Source organism: Telmatherina bonti (genome assembly GCF_933228915.1).
Source record: "Telmatherina bonti genome assembly, chromosome: 19".
NCBI lineage: Eukaryota > Metazoa > Chordata > Actinopteri > Atheriniformes > Telmatherinidae > Telmatherina > Telmatherina bonti.
The window spans coordinates 9,593,248-9,611,630 of NC_136617.1; the positions used below are offsets into that span (position 1 = coordinate 9,593,248).

Consider the following 18,383-nt stretch of genomic DNA (forward strand, 5'->3'; position numbering starts at 1 on the left):
TGTTAAAGTTAGTGAGAATAAAAGTGTTCACCCTAACTCTTTAGGGCAATTCTTTTGACCCACTCCTCCCCCTCATAACATGTTTTCTGTAACTAATTTTAATACAAAATATTTTTAAGTTTGTAATTCTGTTAATCTGCTTCATTTTAGAGGTTAAGAGGAAGTGTGTCGTTTTTATTTAATGATAAAAATGGAGCAGAGGATGGTGTATTACAATTTTCTACCACTAGAGGGCCCCATAGCCTGACAGCTGCAGTGAAGTATTTAAATTCCTTCCAAATCCTTTCACTGTGTATTTGTCTAGTTTTAATTTAGAAACTTTCATGGGCTGCATGGTGGATGGATTCATGGTATAAAGCTTGATTCACAACTTCTCTCCACAGCTTGATGGGGCTTTTAAATTCTCCCCAGTATCTGCTGGTCTCTCTTTGTGCACTAGTGGAGAACTGACAACCTGTCCAGGAGTTTACCTTGTCTCTCATTGTAGCAGCAGGAATAGTGTGTCCAAACATGTGACTGGCAGCACATATGATGGGGTCTCAGTCACATGATCAGTTAGAGTTAACAAAAATATTGCTGCCTTCACTTTTTGAAAGGAAAAAATAAACATTAACATGTGAATAAGTTCACTGTAATTTCTTGGTTTGTATTTGTTTGACTTGAGGACACAAACTCATACTTTCATGATCCAAACTAAGACATTTCCTTTTTTTTGGCATCTTCTGCTCTCAGATCAGTGTGATTCATTTAAATAAAAACCACTTAAACATGGGATACAGTGACAAAATACCTTTATAAAACATAAATTCTTTGTTCAAAATCGATTTTCATTGTGCAAATGACTACAATCTTTAGTCGCGACAAAATAAAGATGCATCTTAATCTAACAGAAAAAAAACCCATCTGGAATTAGAAACAACTTCAGAGCAAAAATCCTCTGCAGGTTTAGTTTCCTTTTAAATGAAAATTCACATCCAGCAACAAGAAAATTAATATTTTTACATTTAATTTAACATAGAACATCTCAATCCTGCAGCTTCATGCTGACAAGAAAACAGAAACAACTAGCTCTCAGTAACAGCTGCACATGCACACAGGAAAACGTCCCAACGTCAAGACTCAAGCAGCTCTTTGGGAAACGTGGCGCGGTGTAGCAGCACTTTGGGACTCTTCTTTAATGAAGAAGAAGAAGCCTCACACAAACACAGACCCTCCATCTTCCTCCTCCTGACTCTTCATCAGTTTCTGAACCTGTAAGAGATCGGGAGCAGCTTGTGGGTCTTCTTCATGCCCTGCACCTTGGCATGCGTCTCGTCGTCCATAGTCTTGTAGCAGCGCCGGGCGTAATCCAGAAGCTTCTCCTTTGATGCTTCGAACTCTCCGACTTCCGTCACCTGCAGGAAGATCGGAGAATTTAAACTCATCATGCCATCCCACCATGATCATGTTCTTTAGTTTACTAATGAAAAACTAGGAGACTAATTTATTCATCTGCTGCTTTTCAGTATATTTTACTTCCCAGTTTGACAGTAGTGGCAGACGACCACTGAAAACTTCTTACAACCCTCTGCTTTCTGAGCTGCTTTCCTCTGTATAAAATACAGCTCCACATGAACAGATTTTATGTCCTTTTCTGGATATGAAACCTGAAATAACAGAGATAGAAGAGTGGAAACAGTACTGGGAGCGCTCAACCAGTCAAACATTACTGGTGCTGCAGCATCGTCTTGTAAACTAAACACCATCATCATGTGATCTGGTTTTAAATGTTTCTGCACAACGTGTCAGACTACATGATGGACTAGAGCAGCACTCAGAGGGAAGACCTCCAACAAGCGGCTCATTTCCATCCATACTGGGATTTCCAGCCTGTTCTAGTCCCACATTCATTTTATATGGATTCACTATTAGATTCACTGATAAAGAACCCACAGTGTCTTGGCTGTATTGTGGTGTTTGTTGCATGTTTATACTTTCATTTGTTCTCTTATAGTGATTAAAACTCCAAAGATCTTCTATTTTTGCTGTTCTGGACGGTTTTACCCCGAACTTTGCCGGGATGCAGATCTATGTTTGATGTGTTGGAAAACCTGTTGGGAACTTCTGGATCTTCTGACTGATTTATTCTGGAGTTGTATCCCGATGTAATGAAAATGCTTGTGTCTCACAGCGAAAAACAATCCTTCAGAAAACATTCCTGGACCTGGATGACGATCCGGATCACTCCCAACATTTAACAGAATCTAAGTTAGAGCAAGACTCTAGAAGAAAACATGAAAATCTGTCCAGCAGTAGCTTTTGTGTGAAGTTGCCAAGAAGTAACGAGTCAGTCAATAAAAAGTAAATAAAGTTTCCATCTATAGGCTGACATATCTCGTTAGTTCAGTTTTCATCTTTAATTAAGTTGCACATCATCAGAAAACCAGTCAAATCAGACGACTCTGAATCCATCTATCTATTTATCTATTAATGGTGGGAAAATTGAATCGAAAAAACGAATATAGGGATGTTTTTGCTTCAAAATTTTAAAATAAATTTTTGTTAATTTTTTTTTTTTCAAATAAATAAAAGTAATAAAATTTTTTTTGGTCATTTTTCTTGTTTTTCTTGATCTTTTTACTTTTCTTCTTGTGCATTATAGCAGCAGAATGATGGTCTTGCTACTGTGTTGTTTTTTCCTAATTTAAATCAAGAAAAATGATGAGAAAAAAAAAAGTTTGGTACATTTTTCGGTCTTTTCTGTCTACAAAATTGAGCAATATTGAGGAATCATGAGAATCACAATTTAAATCGAATCAGCACACAAAAAAATTGGAATCAAATCAGGAAGAAAACATATCGTCACAGCCCTACTATCTATCTATCTATCTATCTATCTATCTATCTATCTATTGTGTTTTTCTTTATGAAAAGGAAAAAAAAACAGAATAAAAGTAAAACTAGTTATACATATGAAAACATGCTAACTGCAGGTTGAAGCAGTCATGTGACGACAACGGATCAGCTGCAGCATAAAAAAGCCTTCAGGGGAAAAACGGACCCATATAGGAGTTTTCAGGATGAATATGAAAGTAAATACTTGTGACGTTATTGGTATGAAAGTCGAACTATTCCTGCTGATTAATTCCATTTAAGTTGACCAACATTTTAAAATAAACCAGATTAAAGCTTAAACAACCCACATAATAAACAGGATCATTAAAAACACAATGTTTACGGATCCAAATTCATGGTTACGTTCGCACCTTCTCTGGGGCCACGAGCAGCAGCTCTGCGATCGGCGAGGTGGAGGCCATGGTGTTCCGGTCCACTCCGTGGATCTGGAAGGCTCGGGACATGCTCCGCACCCTCTGGTAGGTGGACAGGATCTTCTTGTAACGGATCAGAACCCCATCTGGGTCTTTAACTGGAGAGGAGAAGGTCAGAAGTAACACAAGTCGCTCCATCTATCAGGCTCAAAATGCCGTTTAACAATAATAATAATAATGTTAGAAAATGACAGGTTCCCGTCACGCTGCATCACATGACCTCACCTCTTTGTCTCTCCCTCCCATGTGTGATCCTGAAGATCCTCCTCATCTTCATCCTCGGCTCTCCGCTGACCCGCCCCCTGCCCTTCTTCTTTGACCCCTTTTCCACTGCTGAGTCCTCATCTTCTTCCTCGTCCTCATCTTCCTCTTCCTCCATGTACTCATCCTCAGTGTAGTATTTGTCTTCTTCAAGGTGAAACTCTTGTTTGACTGCAGGCGAAAAAGGAAAGAAACAAGATGGAGACTTCTCTCATTCGGCGTTGATGAAGGAGATGCATCATCAGCGTCTTCCTCACCAGGGACGGCGATGTTGCGGCGGCCCCGCGGTCCTGAACCCTGAATGCGTTTCAGGGTCATTCCAGACCTGGTGGTCATGGGGGAGGGAGGGGAAGGAGAGCTGGCAGGCTGGACCTTGATGGCCCGCTGGGCGTCTCCACACCACTCCATCACTAAGAGCAACAACAACAACAACAACCAGAATGAAGGAGAATAAACAGCGCGAGCTCTCGTGTTTCTGTTCCCTTCGAGCTCTGACCATCCGGGTTCCTCATGCTGACGATGAAGCGGTCCAGCTGACAGCGCAGGAAGTTTCGCTCCTCCTCTAGCTCCTCGATGCGCTTCTGCAGCCAGGCGTTCTTCTCCAGAGAGACGTAGAGGTGAGCCCGCAGGTTGGAAACCAGGATGAAAGGGCTGTACGGAGCGTGAGGAGGCTCCTGCACCACTGGCTCTGCATGTGAGCGGAGAAATTTGAAATGTATTGGATAGTTGGATGCACCTCGTTTATGTCCATATGAAAAAAAGATGCACAAGAACAAATCAATGCACCCTGAAATGAGAAGAAAGGGTTTAAAACTATACGTTCCCAGTGGAAAAACAAGCAGCAGCAGGTTAAAAAAAGAACAGATAAAGATCAAGTTTTGTTTTGCATATTTATAATCTCTACTGCAGCAGATTTTCCAGGTTTCCTGAGTGAACACATCAGAACGTATCAGCCTATTCTATTACCCAACAATCCACATGAAAAAGTATTTGCATTATTAATGCATATTAAAAAACATATTTTCCTAATTCAGAACAGAAAAAACTAAAATAAACTTGTGTGAAAACAACCTCAGATGCACAACAATAATAAATCTTGCACTGCTAGAATTTATGGAACCAAAACTTAGTCAAAAAGCTGCGAGTTCATCCTTACTGCTTCCATGTAAAAGAAAAAGATACGTAGCAGCTCATTCACTGGTCATCGTCTGTGTGAGACTGTCTACAAAAACCAAGAGTTTATTTAGAAGTTTTAAGACACAATGCCAAGGAGGAAAGACATCAGAAATAACCTTAACTGTTGGTTCATCAATCTGGAAATAATGACATTTTCATGCTTTTAAGAGTCCATCCTTCTGCAGAAAATAGAATATTCAGAAGCAGGAAACATTCAATTCAATTCAATAAACTTTATTTTCATTGCACAAGTGCAATGAAAGTGACACAGACCGCTCTGGTGTTAAAACGATTAAACAAACACATAAATAAAACACAGAAACAATACTATAAAAAACAAGACAATTGATGATAAGATAATGCTACAAAAGTATGAAAAAGTGACATTTGTCTCACAGGCACTAAAACTGCAGCTAAGATGTTCAGTGATGCAACAGCTGTAGGATAAAAACTGTTTTTCAGCCTGTTTGTTCTCTCGCTTTAAACATCCAGAAGCGTCTACCTGAGGGCAACAGTTCAAAAAGTTGATGACCAGGGTGAGAAGGGTCTCTGAGGATACTCTGGGCTCTCCTGAGACAGCGCGAGTTGTCCTCCAGAGATGGCAGAGCGCAGCTGAGCAGTATTTGGGTGGTGTTAATAACCCTCTGCAGTGCCTTCCTCTCTGCAGCTGGCAAACCATAGTGAGATGCCTTGGCTCAGCACCGCCTCGATGGTACGGCGGTAAAAGGACATTCAAGCCCATCAGTCCTCCCAGTCGTAGACTGGGAAAGTTAAACCCAGAGTCAGACATTGTGATGTTTGCAGGAACTCTAACAACCCCAAAGATTTACATCCCAGGTTCTCCAGACCTCAGTTTGCATGTTAAACATTAAAGTCAGCCTTCGTCGTGGACCAACGAGGAACAGGACCACGGCTGGGATGATGTGGAGCTGACTGGGATCTTAGATCTGGTCCGAGCCGTGTCCAGGCTTCTTGTGCAGCGGCAGACCCTCAGCAGAGGGACGGTCATCAACGACATCAGGCTCACCGGGAGACGCTGCTCTGACATGTACAGCTGCGTGACAGGAAGTAGTGACATAAGGCACGGCAAGTCCAGTTCTGCACCGCCGAGGATAATGGTATCCATCAGGATCTCAGGCTTCCGGATCTGGTGCAGAATGGATCTCCGTGTCTCCAGTTTGGTTATTTTTTCATCCAGGCGGGGACAGCCAGAAGAAGACGGAGAGACGTGGAGCCCTTTGAGCTTCCTGTCAACGTTAGCAGCTAGCTAACAGCAGCGGGACCTGGAGGATCTCAGCTGATCAGATTTTCCCACGCTGTCAGCACGGCTTGTTGGAGGTAAACGGAAAAACCAAAAGTCTTTCTCTTCTGCTAAAGTGGACTTAAAATAGCCACCGGTAAGAAGGTTGCATCTTAAAACAATGTGAAACTAAATAAAAGTCTAGATTTAGAGGAGGGCATGTGCAGAATGCACACGGGCTTGTTCTGCAGCCACAGAACCTGAACGCATCGTAGCAACTGAGGGAACCATGAACTTGTCCCCTCTCACCAAAGTACTCCACCTGAAACGTGAGACCATCCGTCTGACCGCTAAAGCATGCAACAGGACAACGACCCAAAGCATAGAAGCTAATCTACAACAGAACGACTAAAAAAGTCCAGAAACCACCGCTGCAAACCTCAACGAAGACTGGACCCAAATTCCTCCACAACAATGTGACAGGCTGACAGCTTCATATGGAAAACCATTTCTTTGTGTTGTTGATGTTTCTTCTGCTGCTGCAAGCTCATAAATCTGACATGAATTTACATCTTTCTGTATTTATGGCTTTGTGTGTTCAGGTGATCCTCGGTTTGCGAACAAGTTCCGTTCCGACCGCTGCGACGTAACCCGAAACAGGCACCAAGTCATATTTTTATCTGTAAATACCCCATATTGCCCTCTTCATCACTAAATATCTAAATTAGGGGCGCAAAATCAAATTGAAAAAATTGAATATCTGGATATTTTTGGATCCCAATTTTAAAATCAATTTCTTTTGTTCAATTTTTTAAAAAAAATAAATAAATAAAAGACAAATAATCCATCATAAATTTTTTTTGTCATTTTTATTGTTTTTATTGATCTTTTTACTTGTCTTCTTGGGTATTATAGCGACAGAATGATGGTCTGGCTACTGTGTTGTTTTTTCCTGATTTAAATCAAGGAAAATGACGAGCGATAAAAGTTTTGTAGCTTTTAGTCTGCAATATCGAAGAATCGTGAGAATCGCAATTTAAACCCAACCCAAAAAAATCTGAATCAAATCGATTCGGGACAAAAGCATATCGTCACAGCTGTAATCTGAATACACGAATCATACATCACATTAATAGTAAAACAGTACAGAGATATGCACCGAGGCGTCGTCTCAGCCTCCGCGTCACGCATCATAAGAGCTTATATGGACCCTCGTAACTTTGAACTTGCTCGGTTTTTTTATTTACATTTATTTAATGAGCGTCGTAAAATTGAACTGACGCTAGTCGAGAACCACGGAACCTGAGGATCTTATGTACTAAATAATAACTCAGTGTAACATATCCTACGTAGTTTATCTGAAGACGTACTTCACTGCCAGACTCTTTTCCTCTGTTGTTGCACAGTGATGGAACAACCAGCAGAGTCCTTCTGTAGCTTTAAGAGAAAGCTAAAGACTCAGCTCTTCATGCAGCATTTCTGCACCTATTCGTCAGAGGAGTCGGAGAACTTGGCCCAGTTTTTTGGCAACAAATCAGCACTGAAATAACCAAGACGATATGGTGGGATTCATTGTTTCTGTTTGGTTTCTGGGAGGGATGGAAACAAAACAGAAAATAAATCTCACCTGGCAACAGTCTGACCAGCACCTACAGCTCATATTTATTCATTAAAGAAGGAAAAAAACAGCTGCCTGTAAAATAAGCTGAAATTGACTAAAGTAATAAATAAAAATTTTATGAAAATCATGACATTATTTTCTAATTCTGGTTCAATAGAAATATTTTTTGTAAAAAGCAAACAAATAAGATCATTTATTACATATTGCATCACTCAAAAACTAATATTTAGTTTAACAATCCTTTAATGTTTCCGCTCCAGTCAGGTGTTTTCTGTTCCTCTCAGTCAGACTTCTGCACCTGTTGACAGGTATTTTGTCCCACTGTTCAACAGAAAACTGCTCTCATTAGTCCAGGAGCCATTTGTTTGTTTGTTTTTTTTCTTTTTTCTTTCTTCAACTCAATTAAATGAAAAAACAGCGTCTTATATTACTAAATTATATTTTTGCAAACTTTTAGTTCTTGTTCCTTTTTTAAGTCTCCAGTTATTTGAGAGACTGTTGTAAATTCAGCCTTTTCTTTAATGAAAGGAGGTGAATACATATGAGCACAACTGTATCTATGATGCCTTCTACGAGTTCATTTCTTGCTTGTGTTGTTCTTGCTCTCTTCAGTAAGTTGCCTGTCTGCTAAAAGACTGTAGGGTGTATACTTCCCCCTCAGCTGCTTCACAGTCAAACAGAGACATGATGTTTACTGAGGAACATGTTTACATGGAGCAGCAACACACCTTCCATCATCTGCTGGCCGTGGTGCATGTGATAGGCGGGGGGCCGCTCCACACTCTCCTCCAGGGGAAAAGAGACCTCATAGGCATCCAGATACAAACCTGCTCCCCCTCCCCCTCCCCCTCCTCCACCACCTCCGCCTCCTGCTGCTGCTGATGACGATGATGAAGGCTGGGGCATGTAGTGCTCTAACACATAGAAACAGAAAACAGACAATCAGATGATTTTCAGATTTAGCATTTTTAATCACCACAGAGATCAAAGGTCAGGAGACATTTTAGGAGTTTTACACCCCCACACAAACACCACACATACATAGATGATAAATAAAAAGCAAACAAAGTAAAACACCGAACCATTTCCACAATCTTCTCCTGTCCTCAGCGGTGTAAATCAGTCTCTCCAAACCAACACAACGCAGACATTCGTAAATTTATTTCAGGAAGAGGAACGTCCAGCCCACCCTATCATCATCAGCAGTACTGAGGGGGACATTGTGGACTTTTTCAGGTACCTGGGGGGTCCACACTGACAATAAACTGGACTGGACAGCCAACACCATCCCTCTCTAGAAGAAAGGTCAGAGTCGCCTTTTCCTTCTGAGGAGACTTAGATCTGTTAATGTCTGCAGGACGGTGCTGCTGATGTTTTACCACTCAGTGGTCTCCAGGGTCATCTCCTTCTCCACTGTGGGGCAGCAGGGTGAACACTGCGGACGCCAACAAGCTCATCAGGCGAGCCGGCTCTGTCCTGGGAGTGGAACTACCATCCTCAGCAGAGAGGATGCTGAGGAAACTGCTCAGCATCATGAACAATGTGTCACACCCCCTGAATGCCACACTGGTCTCCAGTTGCAGCTCCTTTAGTCTAAACTGAGAGCAGCAAGGTGCTCCACAGGTGCTCCAAGCTTTACAACTCCTCCCTTTTCTCCACTTAGGATGGTACCAGTTAGATTCAGTACTACATCAGATATAAGATCTCCTATTTGCACCTTATCTACTGCTAAACTACACATTGTACACATATATCATGTTTGATCCTTTATATGTTATATTTATCCTTATTTAAGTCTTCCAGATTACTTCTTTCCCTTTGTTTACTTTGTATTGTTTTTTTCTGCATGGCAACCCTGGTTCAACAATTTCCTGCAGGATTAATAAAGTCCTTATCTTAAAGATGGAGGATCAGTTCTTTTCAGACATAATGTGATGCCTGCCTTTGTTCAGAGACGTTTAAAGGTTCGGTCTGCTTCTGTTAGCATAATCTCCAGTGGAAAAGTTGCAAACATGCATTGTTTGGCTCTAATAAGTACCAGGAAACATTTCATGACATGTTAACATGGCGTTAGATCTTCCAAAATTCCCATAGATGACGATGTAAAATGATATTCTTTATCACATATATGCAGCATAAATCTGGATTATTAGCAGGAATAATCAAGTTTTGTACATAAGAGTATTCAGAATATCGTGCTAATTTTCCTGTACTTGTACTTCTGTACCAGACAATTTTAATTAATGTCTTTTAAGTCTTTTCCAGCTGTTTGTGATTGTCTGGGTTTGACTAATCACCATTGTGTGTTTGCATTTTTTATGTCTTCTACGTGGTATTTTTGGTTAATTAAAGTCAGTTACAGAAAACTTTCTCCAGGTGTGTGTCACTGCATGTCAAACACACTGCTGGCATGTCTCATGTCCAAAGTGTCTCACTTTTAAAAACCTACAACCAAATTTTATGTATCTGCAAATTGATAATATAAAATAAACAAATAAAAAAGCATCTTAAGTGTTATTTACTGCAGTTTAATAACTGCTTATCTTTCTCTTCTGAGTTATAAATTTTGTAAGTTTAATGTGGGATGTGCAAAAACTAAACAGCAGAGAGATGATTCAGCAAAGCAGAGCATCAGTTAAACAGTCATTACACATAAAAAACAAAGTCAAATGAGTTAGATTGATGGCATTTAAAGCGTTTGGCGTGTTTTTTTCGTGGAGCATTTCCACGGCAGAGTCGCTTCACTCGTTTCCTCGTGTTTTGTCTCTTCTGTCACAACTAAAATAACAACAACTTTCATCATTTTAGGAGTTTTTAAGCGACAAAACCTTCGCGCATTATGTCAAACACGGGTTGAAAGTGGTTTTTAGTACAGTGAATCATTCGAGGAGCCACACGGTGAGTGAGTCCAGTAAGAGTTGCTGTTACCTGGCGGACTGGTGTCGTGTCTGCTGCCTGGAGGGTTCATGGCCACAGGTAACCCTCTGATGAATAATAACCACAATGTCACCAATAACCTGTTTCTTTTACTCCCGTTACTCTGTGCGTCGGTTATACTTCTGTAATACAGGCTGAGAAGAGCTGCTGCTCCGCCGAGAAGACACACGACCTGCAGCAGCAATTACCTGATTATAAGTGGCGTCAACAGGTGTACCGCGCGCTGGTTTGTTCGCGTCACACATGCGCAGAACGGTCCCTGTCCAAGCTTAGTTGCTTTTCTCATAAAATGATAAATACTTTTCTAGAACTTGTTTTTAAGTTCACAAGAATTATTTTTATCCGTATGAAAGTAAATGTTGTAAAAATATACATTTAGTAATAAATGTTCTTTTTTTTTCTCAAACACATATACAAAACAAAACAAGGATGCGCATTTGTGTAACATTATACATTGTTTGAGAAGGAGCAGAAGGAAGCCCAAGGCTTATTTAAATCATACTCCTTATTTACAGTCTTGAATTTTCACAGTTATATGGCTATATACACAGATTACATACTGAAAGTCATCAGCCAGATGGCAAAATAAATCATGAATTTTCTTCTTTTTTACATTTATCTAAAATAAAAAAAAAATTCTTGTACATTAAAAAAAAAAAAAAAAAAAAAAAAAAAGAAAACTGAATAAAGTTTTTACATAATCTTAAATCATCACTTAGTCTATTCCATAAAGTTGCTCCATAAATGGAAACACATCTGCTTTTTAGGGCGGTGTGTGCAGATGGTTTCTGTAACAGCTTAATCTTTCAGATTGTACACAGCAACTCTGTCTTTAAACAGCTTTTGTACATTATATGTCATCTTTTTACTTTGAACTTTGAACATAAATTGAGCTATTTTAAACTGAACCAAGTCACAAAATTTGAGGCAACGTGCTTTTCAAAAATAAATTATTTGTATGATCCATATAACCTGCATGATTTATTCATTTATTTATTTTGATTACTCTCCTTTTTTCTTATTTTTCTTACTTTTGGGAAGACAAAACTATGAAAGTGGCTGAAATTTAGCTGCGTTCAATGTGCATCGGAAATGGAAAGTTTAAACGCTGAATCAATTCTCTTTTTAAAGATGATTATATAAAAGAATAAATCTGGCTAAAGTTAAAAAGGTGGGAAGAGATAAATTGTCTAAAAGCAAAATGCGGCCAAATTTATTGGTCCAGTAATTTATTACATCCCTAATAACGCAGGAATGACACATTTACTCGATAAACTCGGTGTTTGAGGAATGGAAAGTCGCATTTCCTTTTAATCTCGAAAGCCGCAAAACTTTCACCGGAAGTGCGGAGCGTGAGGGGCGGGTCGCAGGTGAGGAAGGTGAGGAAGGTGAATGCGGAAGAAGAAGTAGAACTCGAGGGAAACTTCAGGAAAACAAAGCGGAGCCTTTTTATGTCGCCGAGACTCCAACAATAACAAGTGAGTTAAAGTGTAATTGTTGAATTAAATTAAAGGTTTTTTCTGAGTTAATTTAGATTCATTTTACGACTAAAACGCGCTCATTTAGAGACTGCAGTTTGTCTGATTTAAGCTTTTTTCTTTAGAAAACTTTACAGAAGTTACAACGTTGAAGTCTTAAGTCTTAACTCAGTCATTAAAAACTAAATGTATGAAATCCCACAGACTTCATTGTTAAATGTGCTTAAATTAAACACAATGTGTGAAGATAGCATATGTAGTGCAGAGATACTTCTTTTTTTTTTTTTTTTTCCAACACCCACCCATCCTTCCTATTATCCTCCCTCATGTCATCTTTCCTCATTTCTAAGGCGTCGCCGGTAAAACTGCTGCAGGGCTGAAGTATCAGTTTCATTCTGTAAACTTGTCAAATATAAAATGTCTAGATGTCTAACTTTGGACGAGCTGGCTTGAAGCTTGAATTTCCCCTCGGGGATAAATAAAGTATCTTTGATTTGATTTGATTGATATGATAATCTAGTTGTTATATATGAATTGATGCACATAACATCATTGATGTTGAGGACATTTGTTTTATCAGCATTTACTGATATAATTTCCTTCCTCAGGTAAATCACATCATAAATCAGTTTTTAATATTGTTCCTGTTTTATTGGTTTTTCTTCAATATTCAGCTCAACTTGGAGAAATTCAATGATTTTTTTAAAACTGTAAACTATTCAAATTAAAGTATTAGTTTATTATTATTATTTTAAATCTTTAGCAGGAACATTGTGATTCAGGCGTCTTTATGTTTTTAAAACAGTGTGTAAAAACATTATAATCCCCCTCAATGTGTTTATAATATTTAAAATGGATTAAAAATGCAGATTTTTACAAACCAAACCACATTTAGTTCCTATCCTGGTCTCATCTTGTACCTGTAAAGACCCTCTTTTCTCTTTGGGATCTGGGGGTAGTGGAGATTTTACCCCCTAAGGTCACTTGCATGATTAGATGATTATTTAGTTAGTTTATTTATTTCAAAGAAATGAAAGAAAATAAGAAAAGAAAATTACATGTACATACCTATGCATACATATACATACTAATTAAGAAAACAATAATCACAAATATTAATATTAATAACAATAATGATAATAATTCCTCATCAATTTGATAATTAAATGAATATATGATTTGATTAAAAATGTTTTTGTTCTTTTCACAGTTCAGTAATTGTGTGTTTTATTGCAACCCATTTATGTGACAACTATGTTAACTTTACAGATATAGATTAACTATGTAATTGGTTAAAAATAACTTTTAAAACAGCATGCAGACAAAGAAGACTGAAATCATGACTTGATTGATAAAGATTTGCACCGTACTGATAACATGTGCATCAATTATTACCTTTAAGATGTTTATTGGATTGAATGTTTGTTGTGAAAATGTAAATTTTTTCTTGTTTTGCAACCCAAATAATCAGTTTTATTAAGAAATATAATTATTATTCTATTTATCTATTAATTGAGGGACCTTTTTTATGACTCATGATATTAAAAATGATAAAAATACTGAATAATGTGAAGTACAACAGTAAAACTACGCCTGCAGTCCCTCTGTAATGCATACCAGTGTAAGAGTGGCCATTTCTCTGCTTTGTGCCTTTCAGGTAAAAACCAGTACCTGAAAGTGAGCATTTGTACAGTTTAGGATAAAAAATGTCTCATCAGATTTGAGTTGTTCCTCTACCGCTGCAGCCTGGATGTGTGTCAGCAGCCGTTGGCTTTAGCTTTGCTGTGGTTTTGTGTACCTGCCGCCTGTCAGCGATGGGTTTTCTAACCGTCTTTCTCCCTCCCAGCTGCAGCATGGGGCTGTGTGACAGGCTGTCCCACTGTAAACTGGCGCTGGCTTTTGCCGTGATGATGGATTTGCTGGGTGGTTCCGCTCTACTGGTGGGAGTCTTTGCCAAATTAGAAATAAATGGACAAGATTATGGAGATCTTCTGGTCTATACTGGTATGTTTGTCTCAATGTGTCGTTAAAATGATATGTTGCACGTTGTGTTATGGTCTGATTTTCCTCCTGAAAGCTCAAACACCGGCTCAGTTTAATTTCCAAAAGACATCTGTCCTTAAACAACTCATTCTTTATTTTTAAAGATTTATCACTTTTAACTGGATCTGAAACCGGTATGGAGTTGGGGGAAACAGGACACAGCTCCAAAATGTTCAGATGAGCTGCTCTCACTTCATAATATAAGGAGTTATAGGGGAGAAAGTTGTGCTGTTCTGGTCTGATGCAGGATTCTGGCTGATAAACAGTCCTGCAGCTTCATTGCTGTTGTGATGGATGCAGGATGTGGGTCAGCATGGTGGAATCTGCAAGGTCTTCCCTGAAAGAGACGTTGTCTGGATGGGAGCAGATATTGATCTAAAACCTAAAATCTACATTTCAGCACCGATGCAGAGATGCAGGCTTTTCTTCTGTCCACTGATGAGAAGCTGAATGCTCCTCCTCGTCTTGACTCTGCAGAACACGCTGTCCATGCTTTCCAGTAAGCATCGACCACAGAGCACCTTTCCTCTTTGCATCGGACCATTTCAATGAGTGTTTCTGGATCTTCTTCTTTGCATGATGGAGTTTTAACCTGCTTTTATGGTCTGATGCATAAAAGTTTCAGTTTCAACGTCTGACATGTTTATGTTCTATTGGGAGGAAAATACAGGTTTATAATCACATGATTGCATCTGATTTAGTGTTATATTTTGCTGTTTATTCCGTTAAGTCCTTTAGTTGCTGCTGAATATAAAACAGCAATGAGGAAATTCAGTAGCAGACAGAATAAGAAACCTCAGCGGGAAGAAAGCAAGACCACCCGAAAGTGTTCGAACCGTTTTAAAGCACGTAGAAAAACCCATGAAACATATTTTCTTTACTGCGATCCTTTTATCTGAACACAGTTCATGTCGTCACGGTTCAGGACTGGATTTGCGCCTGAAATCGGCATCATGGCGCCGCAGTTTTTGTGCTTCTGTGAAGTTTTAAGTGCTGAATCTGCTCCTGATGTGTGTGCAGGAGTCCTGCTGGTGCTGGCGTCTCTGGCCGGATGGGTGCTGTGGTACAGCGGGAACATCGAGGGTCTGCCGCACACGAACGAGCTCGGACACATCAGCAGCGCCGTCGACAGGATGGCCCGCAACCTCAGCCGGAGGATCCGATCGTACACCAGCCACCGCTGAGGAGGACGTCGAGAGTCTGGAGAAGTTCCAGTTAGCCAGTGTTCATAACAGAAACATAGATCAGATCGTAACTTGTCTTCCAGTAAATGTTTACTTCCAAGTAGTATTTTTTATTTTGTATTATTTGAAATACAGTAAAACAGTGGTACACTATCAATTTTTTTTGCTTTTTCCATAATAAAATAGTTTGTCAGAAACCAAAGCTGTGCTGTTCCTGTTCTTTTCATCTCCTCTGCTGTAAACATAAAACATATTTTATCCATCATAATGAACATCTGCTGTTTTTATAGCCGTTTTCATCAGGCTGGTTTCGCAACATTTGTTTCTGCTTGTAATAAAGTGATGCTTTAAAGAAAAACAAACAGAATAAATTAGGACTAATTATATTTGGTTTTGATGAGAATATAAAATAACATTTAAATGTATGAAGAGCTTACTGAAGGGCAGCTTGTTTCTCCAGAGAACAAGACAAAATAAACTTTACTATGGAGGTGGATATGCAGGCAAAATAAAACTATAAGAAACCCCCAAATTACATGGTGGCCTCATTATCCAATATTTTCTCATGAATCTGAAGTTTTACTTACTTTTTTAGCTAAAGTCTTCCATCAGATTCACAAAATGCATCTTTCCTCTTATACTGATGAATGTCAACCTGAAGTTGAAATGCCCTTTCTCTGCAGAAGATGCTGAAACACAATTAAGCTCATTTTTCAAGCGATAACTTGGTTATAAATAATCACACATGAGTATCAAATGCAGTTTTATGCATGCCAGGTATTCCTCCTGAACTTAGCCAGCAGCCTGCAGTCTGGTCCCATGTAGGCGCCTCCCACCAATAGTTTGTATTCCTTATGGAAAAATAATGCATCAGTATTCGTACAAATGAAATTCTGAGTCAGTGTCCAGGTCACTGGAGTCGCTCTGTCATGTTTGCAGAACATTTCTGGCACCGAAACCAATAAAAAGGAAGAAAATGAAGGAAAATGATTTTAATGTCTGTATCATAAATACAGTGATACACTATGACGCATGATGAAAGTTTTGTTCTATAATAATCAATAATCAGTAACATAATTTTTAGTGTGCATGTGTGGATTTTTTACTCACATCACATCATCATAACAATACATCCGTCTTCATCGATATTATCGATCATGTGGTCAATAAAACAACGACTGTTCAACAATCTGTTCGATAATAACGTATCACACATACTTTTATTTTGAAAATCTTGATTTCCTTTTTTCAATTAATAGGAAACTCTTTTTTTTTTATAAAACCACTTTTTTTCTATTTAAATGATTTGTGCTTCGTTAGTGTGTGTGTGTGTGTGTGTGTGTGTGTGAGCGCGCATGTGTGTGAAAGAGACTATATGTGTTATTAAGTAAACTGCTGTACTGGGGTGTGAAAGCTTTTTAAATGGTCCTTTTAATAATCATAAATTCTTTTTAGTACGTTTTTATTTGTGTTGCTTTGTGCAGAAATGAAAAATGAAATTTGATTTGATGTCATCCTGGTGCATGAGCTGTTCCCACTTTATCCTGCAGAGGGAAACACACTCCACGTGTAAAACCAGTCTGGATCTGCTGTCTATTGAAAGTGTGAACATAAGACTTTGTTCACTTAACGATAAATAAATTACGAATGTTATATCATATCAATAATGTGCACAGATTGGAACGAACAGCAGTAAATTCACCAACAACCCATCTGTGGCCTCTAGAAGAAGGTTCACAGCAGCAGTCGTCACTGTTATCAATTGTTATTAATCTAAATGTTGCTGTTCGTGTGTGTGTGTGTGTGTGTCTTTTCAGATAATTTATTTGTCTTTTCATATAATTTATTTACCATATTCTTCAGAAAATAAATGGTTTTTAACTGTTTTCCGCGGTTGGATGTGTGTTGTGACATAAAGAGCGACCTCTATTGGTGATAAATGGTATCACAACCATTTATGTCCACTTAGTTTCGTCAGTTTCTTGCAACACGAACTTCTGCTCACCCAGCCAGCATGTCCACGTGGGGCCCATGTCGGTTACATTTGGGCTGCAGATAACAATCCCACGTGGGTTTGTCCACAGTGGTCTCACCATATGGGTTTCAGACAGGGTCTAACTTCAGCTGCGGCTCAACTTGCGGCCCATTTAGCCAGCTCTCATGAGCTCCCCATACCCATGTAGTTCATTTGTGAGTTTCATGTAACTGAAACCACATGGGACCAGCAAAAGCGGCCCAGCTCTAGCCCATGCCCACCCAGTACCCACATAGCCCAAATAAAACCCTTAAGGGCCCCGTAAGGCCATGCTGACAGGGACATGGGGAAACTGTGGATAACCCAATACTAGATGCTTTTCTGCAGTCTACATTTAACCCTCCTGGCTCCCAGATGGACACGCTGGCTGGCCAGAGGAGGGATTCATATTAAAATAAAACAAAAAAGCATGTAGACCAGCAGCAGAGCAGGAAGTTACTGATGATCAGTTTCCTGCTTCAAAGGATGGATTTACAGCAGGGATCCTCAATCCTGGTCCTCGAGGACTGCTGTCCTGCAGGCTTTCCAAGTGTCCCCACTGCAACGCACCTGATTCATTTGAATGTGTATTTTGCAGAAATGTGCAGAGCTTGTCTGAGTCTGAGTCTGGTGTCTTCCATCAGGGACATAGAAAGCCTGCAGGACACCGGCCCTGGAAGACCAGGATTAGAGTATCTGGAAAAACTTTCCAATTTGTTTGAATCACCTCAATATGAAAGAGCTGATCATATTTGGGGCTGCAGAGTGAATAAACAGGACTGAACTGCAACAAACCACTCAGTCACAAAACAAGTGACCTGAATGAATCACAGGAGCTTAAAAAACATTCACCATTCAGTTCTTTACATAAGAACATCCCACTGCTTCCTCTTCGTATGTTCACCTTCTTGGATTGCACCCTCTGGCTGACCTTACCTGAAGTCACTGCTAGGATTGAAGATTAAACATAGTTTTTTTCCTGAAATAGATTCCTTGAAATCTGGCCAAAGAGCTTTGATCAATGTCTCAGCTCCACGCTGGATATCTCCAGTTTTCCTCCCTGTTTGTTTTGACTTGCTGTCAGCTTTGCTTTGCCGCCAAATCCTCCTTGCGCTGCCCAG

At 39.4% G+C, this 18,383-nt stretch overlaps 1 protein-coding gene across 1 annotated transcript; it reads right to left on the reverse strand.

Moving 5' to 3' along the window:
• Window positions 1–1,238: 1,238 nt before the first annotated feature.
• On the reverse strand, window positions 1,239–10,574 carry LOC306770414 (coiled-coil domain-containing protein 106-like; the record flags this gene model as incomplete). Its single annotated transcript, XM_079259274.1, has 7 exons — window positions 1,239–1,394; window positions 3,246–3,406; window positions 3,534–3,740; window positions 3,827–3,979; window positions 4,066–4,257; window positions 8,335–8,520; window positions 10,535–10,574. 7 exons carry the CDS (start codon window positions 10,572–10,574, stop codon window positions 1,239–1,241), a joined length of 1,095 nt encoding a protein of 364 aa, XP_079115400.1.
• Between the last annotated feature and the right edge of the window lie 7,809 nt (window positions 10,575–18,383).